The sequence below is a fragment of the Falco cherrug genome, chromosome 10 (genome assembly GCF_023634085.1).
Source record: "Falco cherrug isolate bFalChe1 chromosome 10, bFalChe1.pri, whole genome shotgun sequence".
NCBI classification, from domain to species: domain Eukaryota; kingdom Metazoa; phylum Chordata; class Aves; order Falconiformes; family Falconidae; genus Falco; species Falco cherrug.
In genome coordinates, this window is record NC_073706.1 from 12,959,081 (window position 1) to 12,972,600 (window position 13,520).

General features: G+C 47.2%; 1 protein-coding gene across 2 annotated transcripts in view; it reads left to right on the forward strand.

Moving 5' to 3' along the window:
* The window catches only part of CDH4 (cadherin 4), a 463,114-nt gene that overhangs the window by 438,131 nt on the left and 11,463 nt on the right, over positions 1 to 13,520 (forward strand). For both annotated transcript variants that reach the window (XM_055722277.1, XM_055722278.1), the window contains 3 exons: positions 1,082 to 1,267; positions 6,666 to 6,919; positions 10,352 to 10,494. In XM_055722277.1, coding sequence (XP_055578252.1) covers positions 1,082 to 1,267; positions 6,666 to 6,919; positions 10,352 to 10,494 — 583 coding nt within the window. The remainder of the gene's footprint in view (positions 1 to 1,081; positions 1,268 to 6,665; positions 6,920 to 10,351; positions 10,495 to 13,520) is intronic.

Below are 13,520 nucleotides of genomic sequence, written 5' to 3' on the forward strand. Positions count from 1 at the left end.
GGCAAAATGCCATTCAGGATACCACTAAAGGGCGAATTTAAATTTACGTTAACATAAGGCAGATTGAATATTTTTGCTGTCAGTGGTGGAATAATATATACTAAATATAAGCACACGTAACCGAAGGGCTCCAGTGGATGGGGAAGGGTTAGGAGTGGAAAGGGACTCTTGTGCTAACAAAGGAATGATTTATTATCATTTATATAACCTGGCATTTGTGCACACCAAAAGACAGATTTTCGGAAGTGCTCGTCTCCTGCAGTTTGGGGCCAGGATTGCAGCAGCAGACTCGGAGCCAGCCGCTCCCATCGTTTCCCCAGTGTTTAATTTGCCATATGTCAATCAGAGTGTTGATTTGCAAGTGCTGCTAATAGGCGATGCTGAGAGATGAGGGCAGTTGAAAATTTGGGAATGTGTCTTACTGGCAGCTTGTGAGCCCTGAACACTGGAAGTATTCGCAGGCCAGGATCCCTGATCAGCCATGTGATAAATCAAGGACTGGGAAGCAGAAAAGAATGCAGCTAATGCATCAGGATGTGCCTGAACAGGACATGCTCCATGAAAATCAGTGCTAAGTGAGCGAATTAAGCACCAGGAAAGGCTGTGGCAAGATCACAAGAAACACTTCAAATAATGAGACAAAATCAAATCAAGGGCAAGAAAGAAAGAAAATTAAATAAAATCACGGAAGAAGCAATAAAATGCCATCACTGAAATCTGAGTGAGGCAAAATGCCTCAGGTTAAAGGGATATAGTCATCCTAAAAAATGCACATTGTAGTCTGCCATTTGTACCTGCTGTTGACATTAACTGTCTGATTGCTGAATCTGAATGAGAATGTCAGGGACATTTTTTGTTCGTTTACTTTGAGGATTTACTGAAACTTGGGCAGTGGCTGGGTGATAGCGGCTTTGTTCTCCTTTGGGCTAAGAGGTGAAACTAGGCTTCGAAAGGTTTGGGAAAACGTTCAAAGGAAAAAAATAGGAAAACCAGTTGGCGTGCTGATGTAGGGGGGAGGAGAGGTACCTGTGAGGACCAGCAGCAAGCTCCCACCATGACCGCTCCTGTCTTTCCTTTGCAGTATTCAGGAGAAGTTCCTGAGAACAGAGTGGAAGTTGTGGTGGCAAATCTGACAGTGATGGACCGGGACCAGCCTCACTCCCCCAACTGGAATGCCATCTACCGCATCATCAGCGGAGACCCCTCTGGCCATTTCACTATCCGGACAGACCCCGTCACCAACGAAGGCATGGTAACCGTTGTGAAGGTAAGGGGGAAGCCAAAGCAAATCCATCTTTGTCACCCTTTCAGCTAGCTAAGGCCACAAGGATTGCCAGAAGCCTGCAGTTGTTTCATGCCTTCTCTACCTGGGAATATGAGTGCTCAGATCTGTTGTTCCCCATCTCTGTGCAGGAGTCCTGAATACTTCTGCTCCAAGTGTATGCCACTGGTTCAGGGTTTCCCAGCTCAGCCCAACCCACCATAAGCTTTCCTAAACTCACGTGCTGAACGCTCTTCCCAGCATCCAAGCCTGACCTCCGTGTCCTGCTCTTCCTTAGCTTTTTGAGCACTGTGAGAGGGAAGAGCGCCTGGGCTGTGCAGCCCTGTGCTGCCTGGCAGCTTTAGGGCAGAGTCTGCACCTTCTTTCTCAGCCAGAAAACTCCCTGTTAGCTGTGAGACAGGAGCGGCGTTTCACTGCAGGGGATCAGCCAAGTGATCCTCTGTGAAACGAGGGAGTGAGGAGAGATTGCAGGAGTGAATTTCCTGGTAACAGAAGGAAAGGTTTTCCTCCGATTGAGTTGCTTGGCAGAGAAAAGTTGAGAAACTTTCCTTTTCCTAGTATCAAGTGATAAACACACAGTGTGGGACAGATCCTCAGCTCAGGATAGTTCCACTCAGGTGAAAGCCATTTCCCAGGTTAAATCCGCAGAGAATCTTGTCCAAAGACTCTGAGAAATAAGACTGTAAATATCCATCATCCCTTCTTTCCTCCATCCGTTGCCCTCAGTGTTAGGTGAGGTGGAACCCTGAAGATATCTGCAGGTATCAAATGCTGTTTCCCTGCTTGCCTGCAAAGAACAGGGCTTTATCTTCATTTCAGCATTTCCTTCCTCTCCAGTTCCTGAGGCCAGCAGTCCAGGCAATGAACGCTTCTGCCATCATTTCACACACAGACAGACCCATTCGGTGTTCACTGAATCTCTTCCCAGAGAAGATGCCTGTGGATGCTCCCTCTGAGTAAAAAAAAAAAAGTGAAGGTGTCACAAATAGGCTGCTGTGATCTATAGGAGCTTGCATGGCATGTGCTGTGCACTGTACCTCAAAAGGATAATACGTGCTGTGATGGATAAAGCCTGCATCTTTTGATAAGTCTGGCCTTCTCTAACAAAAAGTTTTAATTAACAACTTAAGAAGAAACACTAATGTTTAAAGAATAACGTGATTCAAGAATAGCTGTGTGGTGAAAAAAAGACCACCGCTCCCTTGTAGCTAATTAGTTACAGTCATTATTAATACATACAGCTTGGGTATTAGGGAAAATGACATCAGTGAAATGCCAGTGAGGTTACACTGGTAGGAACGTGTGAGCTTGTGAGCGTGTCCCATTCGCTGACCCGTAAGGTGTGTGTGTGTGTCTGCAGATGCCACTTTGCTGAAACTTTGAGGGAGACATCATCTTACCTGCTAGATGGTATTTCAGCAAGGTCCTTTTATTTATCACTCTTTATTGCTCTGTAATGACAGTTGACAGCCTTCTCTGGTGCAACGTTACAAAACCTCTTCAAGCTTAGCAGTAGTTAGAGCCCTGTGTATGTGGAGGCATATATGTATGTAAATATACATGTATCCATATGCATATATTTTCTGCTTAAAAAGAAAACACTAAACAAAGTAAAATGCAAGAGTTTAACTTCTGTTGACAGCATCAGCCAGTCTGAAATCGAAATCCCAACGTTTTCACTGCAGACAGGAGTGGACCCCTTATTCTTAATCTCACGAAGTGTCATGACTGTAGTTTAAAGGCATATAAAAGTGAACAACAGATTTACATGGTCATCACTGCTACACAAGGACTTTGCATAATGAGCCATCCCTGATTCAGAACTTGCAGTCAAAAAGCAGGGCAGATTTGTCGAGACACCATTGATGCTGGTGTTGACTTTCTACTGTTGTGTAACCCACGGCGATCACAATGCAAAGAACCACATGAAAATCCTGTCTTGTCAAGCTGAGCTCAAAGCTTGAAATTGCATTGAATGTCTTCACTGTATAACCTCACCTGATCCTCCTGGGTGCCCGGAGTTCCTTACCCTTATCAAACCGGGAGGCTTTTTGGTGTATTTTCAGCAGGGAGAATGAGTGAAATTGCTTGTGATTAAATTTTCATGGTGAAGAAGGGAAGACTCTTAGGATTCCACCTTCTTCTTTGAAATATTTTGTTCTCTGTTAATAAGTGAATATGCTTAAAGATTTGGGGAATGTATGCACGTCAGACTGGGTGGCCGGTCAGAGCTTGTTCTTCGTGGTATGGGAGCAGCCTCTTGCTGGCTTGATCACTGGTGTAGGTTGAAAACACAGGTAAAAAATTAAGTAATGAACCTTTATTTACAGAACACACTTTTTTTTTTCATGTGGCTCTTTGAAGGTGGTTATGCACAACTCCCCACTGCTGCAAGCAAAGGGGTTTGCATCTGGGCTAGGGCAGTTACAGCATCCACACAGGGAGGGGCGTTCTGTAAGGATTCCCACCCCTTTAAGGGGAGTTTGGGTCCAGAAATGCTTCCAAGCAGCTGCTCTCAGCAAAACCCCATATGCAGCTCCAGTCCCATCACCAAAAGTGTAACATTTCCTTTTTCTGTTCATCCCTTTCCGAACCATTTTTGTACCATGCAAGACCCTAATCTTCAAAGAAAGCCTTGATCAAGGGGAGGGAGAAACTTCCCACTCCAACGAGACACCGCAGAGTCCAAAGACAATCTCCAAGAGCAGCAGTGGCTGCCCCGTGGCAGCTGGCTAAGTAAAATGTTATTATAAACTCTGCATGGATCAGAGCTGTGAATTTTTAATGGAGATGCTGCTGAAGCTTCAGTTATTATTTGCCTTAACGATAACATAAGGGAAATTTGTTCACTTCAGTTAAAAATACCTTGAGAAAAGCAGGACACACGGCAAGCCCTCACCTTCACTCTGCTACATCCAGCTCAGGGACACGGGTGGAGATGGAGGTTGTGCAGCGTCTCCAGGGGGGCCTTTCAGAGACATTTGTGCGAGATCCAAATCCAACAAGGGGTATCTGCAAAGGTGCTGCTTTTTAATGTCATGTTATGTGCTTCTTGGACATGAAATGAAAAAGTAGGCAACAGTCCAGGACCTCCTTGTCCCAAATGTAGCAGCTCCATGGGCTTTTTCAGGACCCTGCTGTCATAGGATCGTAGAATTGTTTAGATTGGAAAAGACCTCTAAGATCATCAAGTCCAACTGTTAACCCAGCGCTGCCAAGCCCATCACTAAACCCTGTCCCGGACTCCCCGCTGGAGCTATCAGCACGCAGCATTTCAGTGAGGTGCAGGGAAGTGGAAGGTGTTACTGTGGTGCGAGGGACATGGAATGCTCTGTGCACCGTTACCCTCAGAGGGAGGCGGTTTTAGGGAGCAGAAGTATGAGCTGTTCTGGTAGAAACTGCTTCCTACAGTGTGAAAGAAGTTTGCTTAGGGCTGTACTGTGCCTGGCAGCCAGGGGCTCAGCTCCCACTGGGGACCATAGCACAAACATTGCTGTGGAGGTACAGGCTCTTGATTTTACCATTTTTTTTTCTTCCAAAAATATGTGAAATAGGACTCAGATGGGCAGAGAAGAGGAAGAGGCAGGTCAGCTCTCCCTTGCAGACTGAGGCGTGACGGACATGGTGCCACCATGTGCCAGCACAGGGCACTGGTGCCTCCAGGACAGTCTGTGGGATAAACGTTACTGGAGATGCTGGTCCAGCTCTGCTCCCTACACAGCTTTTCTGCAGCCATGATTTTGTTGCTCCTAGGAGAGAGGGGAAAGAAGCTGAGTGAGCGAGCAGCTTTACATTTTGGGGGTGGGGGGAAACCACTCCCTTGCATTAGGCTGCATCCCAGCGGATATGTGTGCGGTCAGTGCGTCCTGTGCATCGTTATGGAGCCCAGAGGTTCCCCGCATCACTCCTCCCTGGAGCTGCTCGGATCGGCCCCCCCGGCTCCGTCTGAGCCCCTGTGGGGAGGGAGGTGCAGGCTGGCTCTGGGCAAGGTTAGCAAACAAGCCAGCGCACAGAAAAAAATGAGGACTGGTGGAATATAAATTAGAGGGGTGTGAAAAGAAATCGAGGAAATGCATTAGTCAAATTGTTTCAAGGCCTTGAATAGTGTTTAAATGGGAACTTTTACCATGCGTCTTTTTTGAATGCGGTACAAGTCCGTGAATCAGTGCTGGTGGGTGTACTGGGAATCTTTATGCTTCCTTTTATTTATTAAATGTTGGCCCTGCCTGTCAGGAAACCATTTAGCAATAGGAACATTTGCACTTCAATCGAATAGAGATTCCACTGTTTTACCTTTTGCCCCTGAAATTTGTTTCTCTCGTGTAGCCTCCTATGGTTTGATTTCTCTCCTGACAATACTGGGTTTTAAACAGAACACTGAAGCGAGATCTTGCTGATGTAAATCAGTACAGCTCTGCCGAAGTCGGTATAACGGTGGCATTTTACACCCTGAGAGTACGCTTTGCAGACTCAGCGCTAGGGAAGGTATTAGCGAGAATGGTTACGCTTCTAAATTTATAAATTACGGCAAAGCATTTTTTAACAAGCAGAGGTGTGATGCTGCATAACTCAAGCCTCCCTGGCAAATGATTAGTGAGTTCCCTCATAATAATTAGTGGGATGGTTTAGAAATTATTATTATACTGCGGTTCAGTCGGTTGTGCCAGCAATGGCTTTTCAATTTTTCTGGCTTCTAAGACACATCATCTTGATGCGCATGTTGAGAAGTGATCTGTGGCCACCCAGCAGCACAAGGTACTCGCAGGAGCGTGCAGGTAGCCTCAGGAGATCCTGAGGCCTGTTGCAAGAGGGCGAGAGGTCCCACTGGAAGGACCACCTGAGTAACTGGACCAGGCGTTGTTCCTTGTGGTGCCATCTCTGCTTATAAACTCATTTAAGTGGAAAAATGAAGAGCACTTGAGGCTCATGAGTCCACATAGACTGTCCTCATTACTTAGGCAGCAGCTTTAAATGCTAATATCACTGTAAAGTACCTGTCCAGTCTCTCTTAACGGGCTCCGCCTGTTGCATTTAGAGCAGCCCTTGGTGGGTTTGTTCATCCAGCGCTCAGCTATCACAGGCAGGTTCTGTTTTGGAAACCACTTAGCACTGGAACAAAACACGGGGCAAATCCTCCCTGCCGTCTGTAGTTTTTGCTCTGTGGGGGTTTTCTAACTAGGTGACCCTCCAAATACTGGAAGGCCAAATCCTCCACTGGGTTGAAGCTGGTCTGGATTTACATCTTCAAAAGACCTGAGCTCAGGAGGAAAGGAGATGAGGCAATGACTTTGATATCATCTGCCTCCTAAATCTTGCAGCTTTCAGCCAGAAGGTAGAATTTATTCTCTGCTTGGCTTTATGCTTGCTTGTTTGTTTGTTTTAGGCAGTCGATTACGAGATGAACAGAGCTTTCATGCTGACAGTGATGGTATCAAACCAAGCTCCCCTGGCCAGTGGCATCCAGATGTCCTTCCAGTCAACAGCAGGAGTCACCATTTCAGTCACAGATGTCAACGAAGCACCGTATTTCCCAACAAACCACAAGCTAATCAGGCTGGAGGAAGGGGTGCCTACGGGGACAGTCCTGACAACGTTTTCAGCCGTGGATCCCGACCGCTTCATGCAGCAGGCAGTAAGGTGGGAGACCCGGCAGCCGAAGTGAGCTGGTGTACAGGTGGGGGATTTCAGCTGCACAAGTTTGGGGAGCAAAGCCGCTGAACGCTAATTTGCAAACTGACCGATGTGATATGAGTAAAGTGCTTGGCAGGGACTGTCACCCTCCGCCGAGTGCTTGCGGAGTATCTTGCAAGCTGGTAAACTCAGGATCCCAGCCGCTGCGGGAAGCCAGGCTGAGCGGCTGGGTCGGGGAGGGCAGGGGTCCCATGCTGCCGGCCGCAGAGGGGCAGCTCGCAGCTTCACATGCAAGCGGCCGGTAGCAAAGGGTCCCCGCGCCGCTGCAAAGGCAGAGGTCAGGGCTGCGTTGTACCAGTGTTTTGTCTCTGCCTTGTCAAGGATGCTTTGGCCTGTGTTGCTCATACGCTTTATAAATACAGAGGTTTAGAAAAAGTCAGCTTTGTTATTTCTGTTTTACAAGGGACAAACTGAGGCACAGAAGGGGCTAGGGCTTGAAGGGAGTGACTTGGGTTTTTAATCACGGCTTGTGTTGCTTCCAGACAATTTTGGTTCAACCTGGCTTAAAAAGCACAGCGCAAGAGGAGCTGTCAGCCGTTTCAGAGCAAGGCTCGCTTGGTTACAGACAGCTGCTGAACAGGCTTTTAAGATGTCATATAGTTCCATATTGCCGGAGCAGTCAGACACCCGTTCACATGCCATTGGCACTGAGTCCCTATCTGAGTAACACCAGTCCATCCAACGCACCCCAGCAGCCCCTCCTGCCCTGCAGCGAGCGAGATTTGTTCTGACCTTCCTCTCCATTCAGACCAACTGCCAAACACAACCTCCTTGCTAGCTGCTTTCTCCATGAGTGGGCTTCAGCTGGCAAAATTTTAGCCTTATGAAAGTCAGATGTTTGCTCTAAGCAGTTTAGGATTGGATTTACTCCATGCTGTGACCAGGAGGGTGTCAGTCCCTGTGTTTTGTCCCGCTTGGGCAGACTGGGGACTGAATCCACGCTCCAGGACCCCAACTCACACACCTTCCCGCCAGGAAATACATTGACAGAAAGGTGTGTGTGAAAATGAGAGTCCTTGTGACACCTTCCACAAGTATTTCAGCCTCCATCTGTGCAGACGGGATGTGCGTTTCCTGCTCTCGGATACTTCTGCATCCGCAGAGGTTTGTTTCTCTTTTACTCTCAGTCTGTAAGGACCGCAGTATTTTTGGCAAAACCTGGGTGTATGACATGACCACAGCTGAGGCCCCTTAAACTTACATCAGTTGTGACACTTTGTGTCAGGAAGAGTTTGAAATATTCCACCTGGCACAGAGCTGTCTGGTCTAGAAAATGATAGTTTATTCACTGCCTCATCTTGTTGTCTTTAGACAGGTATTGCGACTTTTGAGGAGAGAGACCATCCTAACTAACAAGTCAGTTTTTCTTATGTTCTTTTTGAAATATTGGCCTTTGAAGGGTCTTTATTTTGCTGATGTCCGTACCAAGGCTGGTTTTCAGAGGGGAGAACAGCTCTAACCCGGAGGTGGATGATCTATAATCCAAAGAAGCATCTGCCGTTTCTGGGAGAAGGACCAGCTCTGCTGAGCCGTTCCTGTCATCGCACACTGCGTGTGCAGGGTCTTGTAAGACTTTCTGTGTATGTGAACAGCCAGGTACTCAAGTTGTTTTTTCCTAGGGCTTGCAGGACACACGTTCTGTGTATCCACCAGCGCTTTGTTTCCAAACCCAGTACAACCTCTTAGCCCCTCATCGTCAGGACAGCCCAGTGCCAAGACTTTGCAGGAAGCAGGGGGGGTGTTGATGGAGTCCTGTTCTTTGTGAGCTATGCAAAGGAGATTTTGGTTTTTCTTCACAGTTGGCATTGGTGAGTTAGGAGGAAAGATACCCAAAAAGCTAAGCCTGCAGGTCCACGATGACCACTTTGCAGAGAGCTGATCCATCTGCTAAAGCCTTGCATACGGTTTTCAGTCTCTCTCTAAATGGTCTTTGACGAAATAGAGTTTTTACAAACAGTGTATAAGGAAGCAGGAGCATCTCCAGTAAGGCACAGCTTGGCATGGCCAATGTCACACCTCAAGATAGCCTCGTTAGCCACAGACACATTCACAAAGCCAGCTTTGAAACTGGATCCCTGATCATTTAGCAGAGAAAGGGCAGGAGACTCACAGCGGTGATATTAAAATAAATGAAAACACCCCAAAGAGTCTGGCTCCATGAAATGTAATTCTTTCCTTTGGCAGGGGCTTGTGCAGCTGTGTGTTGCTTTCCTGCTCACACAGATTGAGGCAGCTCAAGTTTCACTTGGAGTTTTAGCTTCAAACAGCCCATTTCTGGAAAGGGATATTCACCAAATGCCAGAAGTTCTCCCACCTGCGTATCTGACTACAAAAAAATTTATATAAAACTATCAGCAGGTCTGATTTACCCATGGAATAAGCTCAGCTTTTGTTTGCTTATTTCAATAATTTATAGATTGGCCATTTATTAGCTTCCAGTTTAGGTAACAAGGGTCCATCTCAACTCAAACTGTACTAAACCAAAAGGTAGAAACCAAAAGCAACAAATAAAATAAAACCAAGAAAACAAGCAAGTGACAAAGGTAAACAGAACGCGTTGATCTGGAGAATATGGAAAAATTTACCCCAAACAAGACACATTCGTAGGTGGCTGTGCAGCACAGCGCATGAACAGACTTGGGCGATGAGGTGACTGGGTAGCTGGGAGGTGGATGTGCCGCTGGGTCCTGCCAGCCCAGGGCATGCTGGGCGCTGCTGTGCTGCTGCCCTCTTCAAAGCTGCCACATGCATGGGATGCCCTTCCCTGCCGTTTCAGGAACATGTGAAAATGTTTCAGGAGAGCAGGCCTGAAACCGCCTCCCCCTTGGATCCGTGCTGTAATACAGCGGTGAGTTCCCATTGCCGTGTCCCCAGGGCCGTTCTGCTGAAGACAGGATTCTGTTGCAGAGGAGCAGCCATCCTTCCAGCCTGGTATTTCCCAAGCTGTTATTAGTGACGGGCAGAAAACAGGCGTATCCATGGCTTTAGAACAAGAGCTGTTTTAGGAAGGGCAATGTTAAGAGAAGGAGAGGGCGGGACTCCACCCTCTAATTCAGGCTACCGACACAGTGGTCATTGCAGACCCCACTTCTCCTCGGCTGCAGAGACCTCAGCCGATGTCCACTCCCAGCAGCAGGAAGCTGCCATGTACGTGGCACTGAGTGGAAAGAAAAACCTGTAAAATGAAAGAAATAGAAAAACTGTATAATTGTAGAGGTCAAAACCCACATACTCAATTAGTGTTTTGTTTGTCAACAAAACCAGTTATCCAGAGGTCCTTTGAATCATGGGTCAGGAGTCCAGAAAACCCTTATTTCAAGCAATATTAAGGGTATGTCAGTGAAAAGACTGCCATGTATTTATTTCCTTTCTCTGTAGATACTCTAAGCTGTCAGATCCTGCAAACTGGCTGAACATTAATGCCACAAATGGTCAGATCACTACTGCTGCTGTCCTTGATCGAGAGTCAGACTACATTAAGAATAATGTCTACGAGGCCACATTCTTGGCGGCTGACAACGGTGAGCCCAGGCTTCACATTGTTCATGCTTCAATAAGACTCTAATGTGATGCATTAAGAGAAATGATGCCCTGACAGAGTTGTCAGTATAAGTTATCTTTTTCCCAGGTTTTTATGGTCAAAAATGTGAAAGTGGGATGGGAAATTGCTGGAGTAAATTAAATGTGCACAGTATACGGAGAGTGTCATTAAGGGAAAGGGGAGGACAAATGGAAAATCGATTTGGGGAGTTCAGTGTAGCGGTGTAGCCTGAACTTAAAAAAGTATCAAAGGGATGTGCTTTCCAAGGGCTGCCGAACACACCGGTTCTGGTAATCGTCCCAAAGGCGCTGATCAGAGCGTTCAGGAAGCCTTCCATCAGGAAACCAGAAATAATCGTAGGGGATGGCAGGAGGATATTAAAAATAGGTCCATTGAACTGCTGTGGCTTTCATGAGGGGTGTCTGTCTGTCTGTCATCGGAGCTAATCTCTCTCTGTCCGCTACCATTTCTGAAATGCTCAGCCATCATCGACGTGCCTGGATGCTGGTGTGTTTTATTATCAAAGTGGCTGAGGCCAGTACAGATCCTCTTGCAGAGAAGTCCTTGTTCAGGCTTGCTCTTCTGTACTCATTAAAGATCACACAGTGCTTTTGGTCAAATTAGTACTGTGAGCCTCAGCGTTAGCGTCACGCGAGGGCAAGTGGTCCATTGCTGCTGCCCTGGATTTCTCTTCATCGTTCTGATTAGGAGGGGTTGATAATCTTTCTGCTAACCATACCTAACTGTGGCCATGCTGTTACTTCATTCATTGACTCTCCCACTTGGAAAAGGCTCTGTGGAGGGCTCAGTGGTTTCCCTGGACAAGGAGAGGGCCTTCCTCCCCCTCTCCCACCCTCACCTTCCCCCTGCAGGGTGCTGAGTACTCACATCAAACCCAAGCCGTGCTTCAGCAGCAAAATTAAGTCCAGGCTTGGCTGTGAACACCAAAGTGTATTGCTCATACTCTGGAGGGGCTTCCAGGGCAGTTTTTGTGTTAGCTTTTGCCATCCCTCAGGCTGAAGGGTGCCATGTCCGTTACGAGCAGATGCAGTGGTGCTTGCAGGGCTAATGAAAACTTCCTCGCTCTGGGGTTTCAGGCTTCACTTCAGTCATTGCATCCTGGGTCACAAGGACAGGGCAAACTCCTGGAAGGGTTTCAATGCTCAGTAGCAGGACCAGGAAGCAAATACTGCCTCTTCTTTGTGCCATCAATGGTAGGACTGGTGTGATCCCACAGCCCCATCCTAAGCTTCCCCTCTGTGAAGGTAGCCAGGACAGCAAAATCCAAAATAGTTTCAAGGGGATCTAGCAGTGTTCATCTGCAAGAGCCGCAGGGCGAAACAGGTCAAATGAGTTGGCCAAGACCACTCACAGAAACAGTGGTAGAGCTTGAACCTGTCAAACTAATCCTCACCACCTAACCTTGCAAATCCCAGGCACTTAGTACAACGTGATTTGGAGTTAACCCCTTGCTTCGGCTTCGGTGCTGATGCTACAGTGCATTGGCAGCTCCACATCCATCATTCAGCAGTTCAGAAAGTGAGGACCTAGATAAATCTCTTTATTCTGAAAAATTAATCTATCACTGCTACATTGCAGCCATTAAAATGCACATAAAGCAACACCTTATTTAAAATTCTGTCTAGAGTGCTTAGGATAACAGCTAAAGTTTCATCTAGGCTAATAGACTCTTTCCACATTTCTCCCAAGTTGCAGGTCCTCCAGCATCACGTAACTCATCAAAGAAAGGCTTTTGGGCCCAGGGTTTTGGTGGGGATTTTTCTTTCTTTCTTGAAGCAGCAGCAGCATCTGGTTTCCTTGAAGTTCTTTGTGCTGTTTTCAGTATGTGATAAAAAAAGAAGTTTAACCAAACACTCCATGGACATGCTTGCTCGCTCTGTCTGGGCTACAGTGCAGAGACAGTCACTTAAAGAAAAGTCTTGGCTGCAGTGTAATGGGGAGAAAAGGGGAATCCTAATCAACAGCACATTTTTAGCCTGGTTTCCCAGAGGAGAGAGGCTCTTGGATCACACTGTGTCTACACAAGTGTGGAACCTGGCAGTGTTTGAACCCTTCAGCCAATTTCAACCAGTGTCACACAGGAGCTGAGAACTCAAATGTCCCAACAGGTTTCATAAACCAGAGAGCTGAGTAGGGGAGAAAGACTGCGTAACTGAAAGAAGCAGGGTCCTGCCCACGGGAACTCCCCTTTGGGGCCCAATCCTGTGGGCCACCAGGCTGCATTAGTGACCCTGCCTGCAGCTGCCTGCTTTTCTGCAGACACACAGTGACAAGGTGCCAGTTAGCCACAGGCACAGTTTACTTCATTTCTGCCACGATTTTTCAGGACAGTGGCCCAAGTTCCTTAGAAATTTTCGCACAAGCAGGCTGGGAGTGACTGCTGCTTGCAGCTGAACATGAAAGCCAGTTGGCTTGTACCTTGCTCCAGCCACACTGACTCTGGCACTGTGAAAAAGGCGATGATCAAGAATGCAACAGCTGAGTGTAGATGCAGCAGTTGTACATTCCTTTTTCTTTTGAAATACTGTCATTAGTATTTCAATCTTAATTTCAGGGAGCGGACCAGCCTCCGCTGGAGTCAGTGGTGCCACAGCAGTCCTCACCTCTTGAGCATGAAGTCTGAGGATCCTTTGTGGTAGTACATCAATACCTGCTCTGTCCATGTTCTTGCTCTCTCCACGTAAGACCGCTGAAATAACTTGAAATGTTCCATGGTTTCTAGTATTCGGACATTTAAAAAACTGTTTGCTTTTCATTCCTCCCGAGACTGCCCCAGAACTGCAGTCAGGAGCAGAAAGAACCAAAAACCAGGAGGAACTGGAGCCCAGCAGCACCCAGTCACCCAACAAAGCTGCGTTTGCACGTGTGGTAGTTGCAGGTTATTTCAGCCCCGTGCCAGTGGGTGCCCCTCAGGACTGCTAGTTTGCATTTGGTCCGTCTCCAAGGCTAATGTGGGGCTTGCGTTCATCCCAGAAGCTGTTCTGG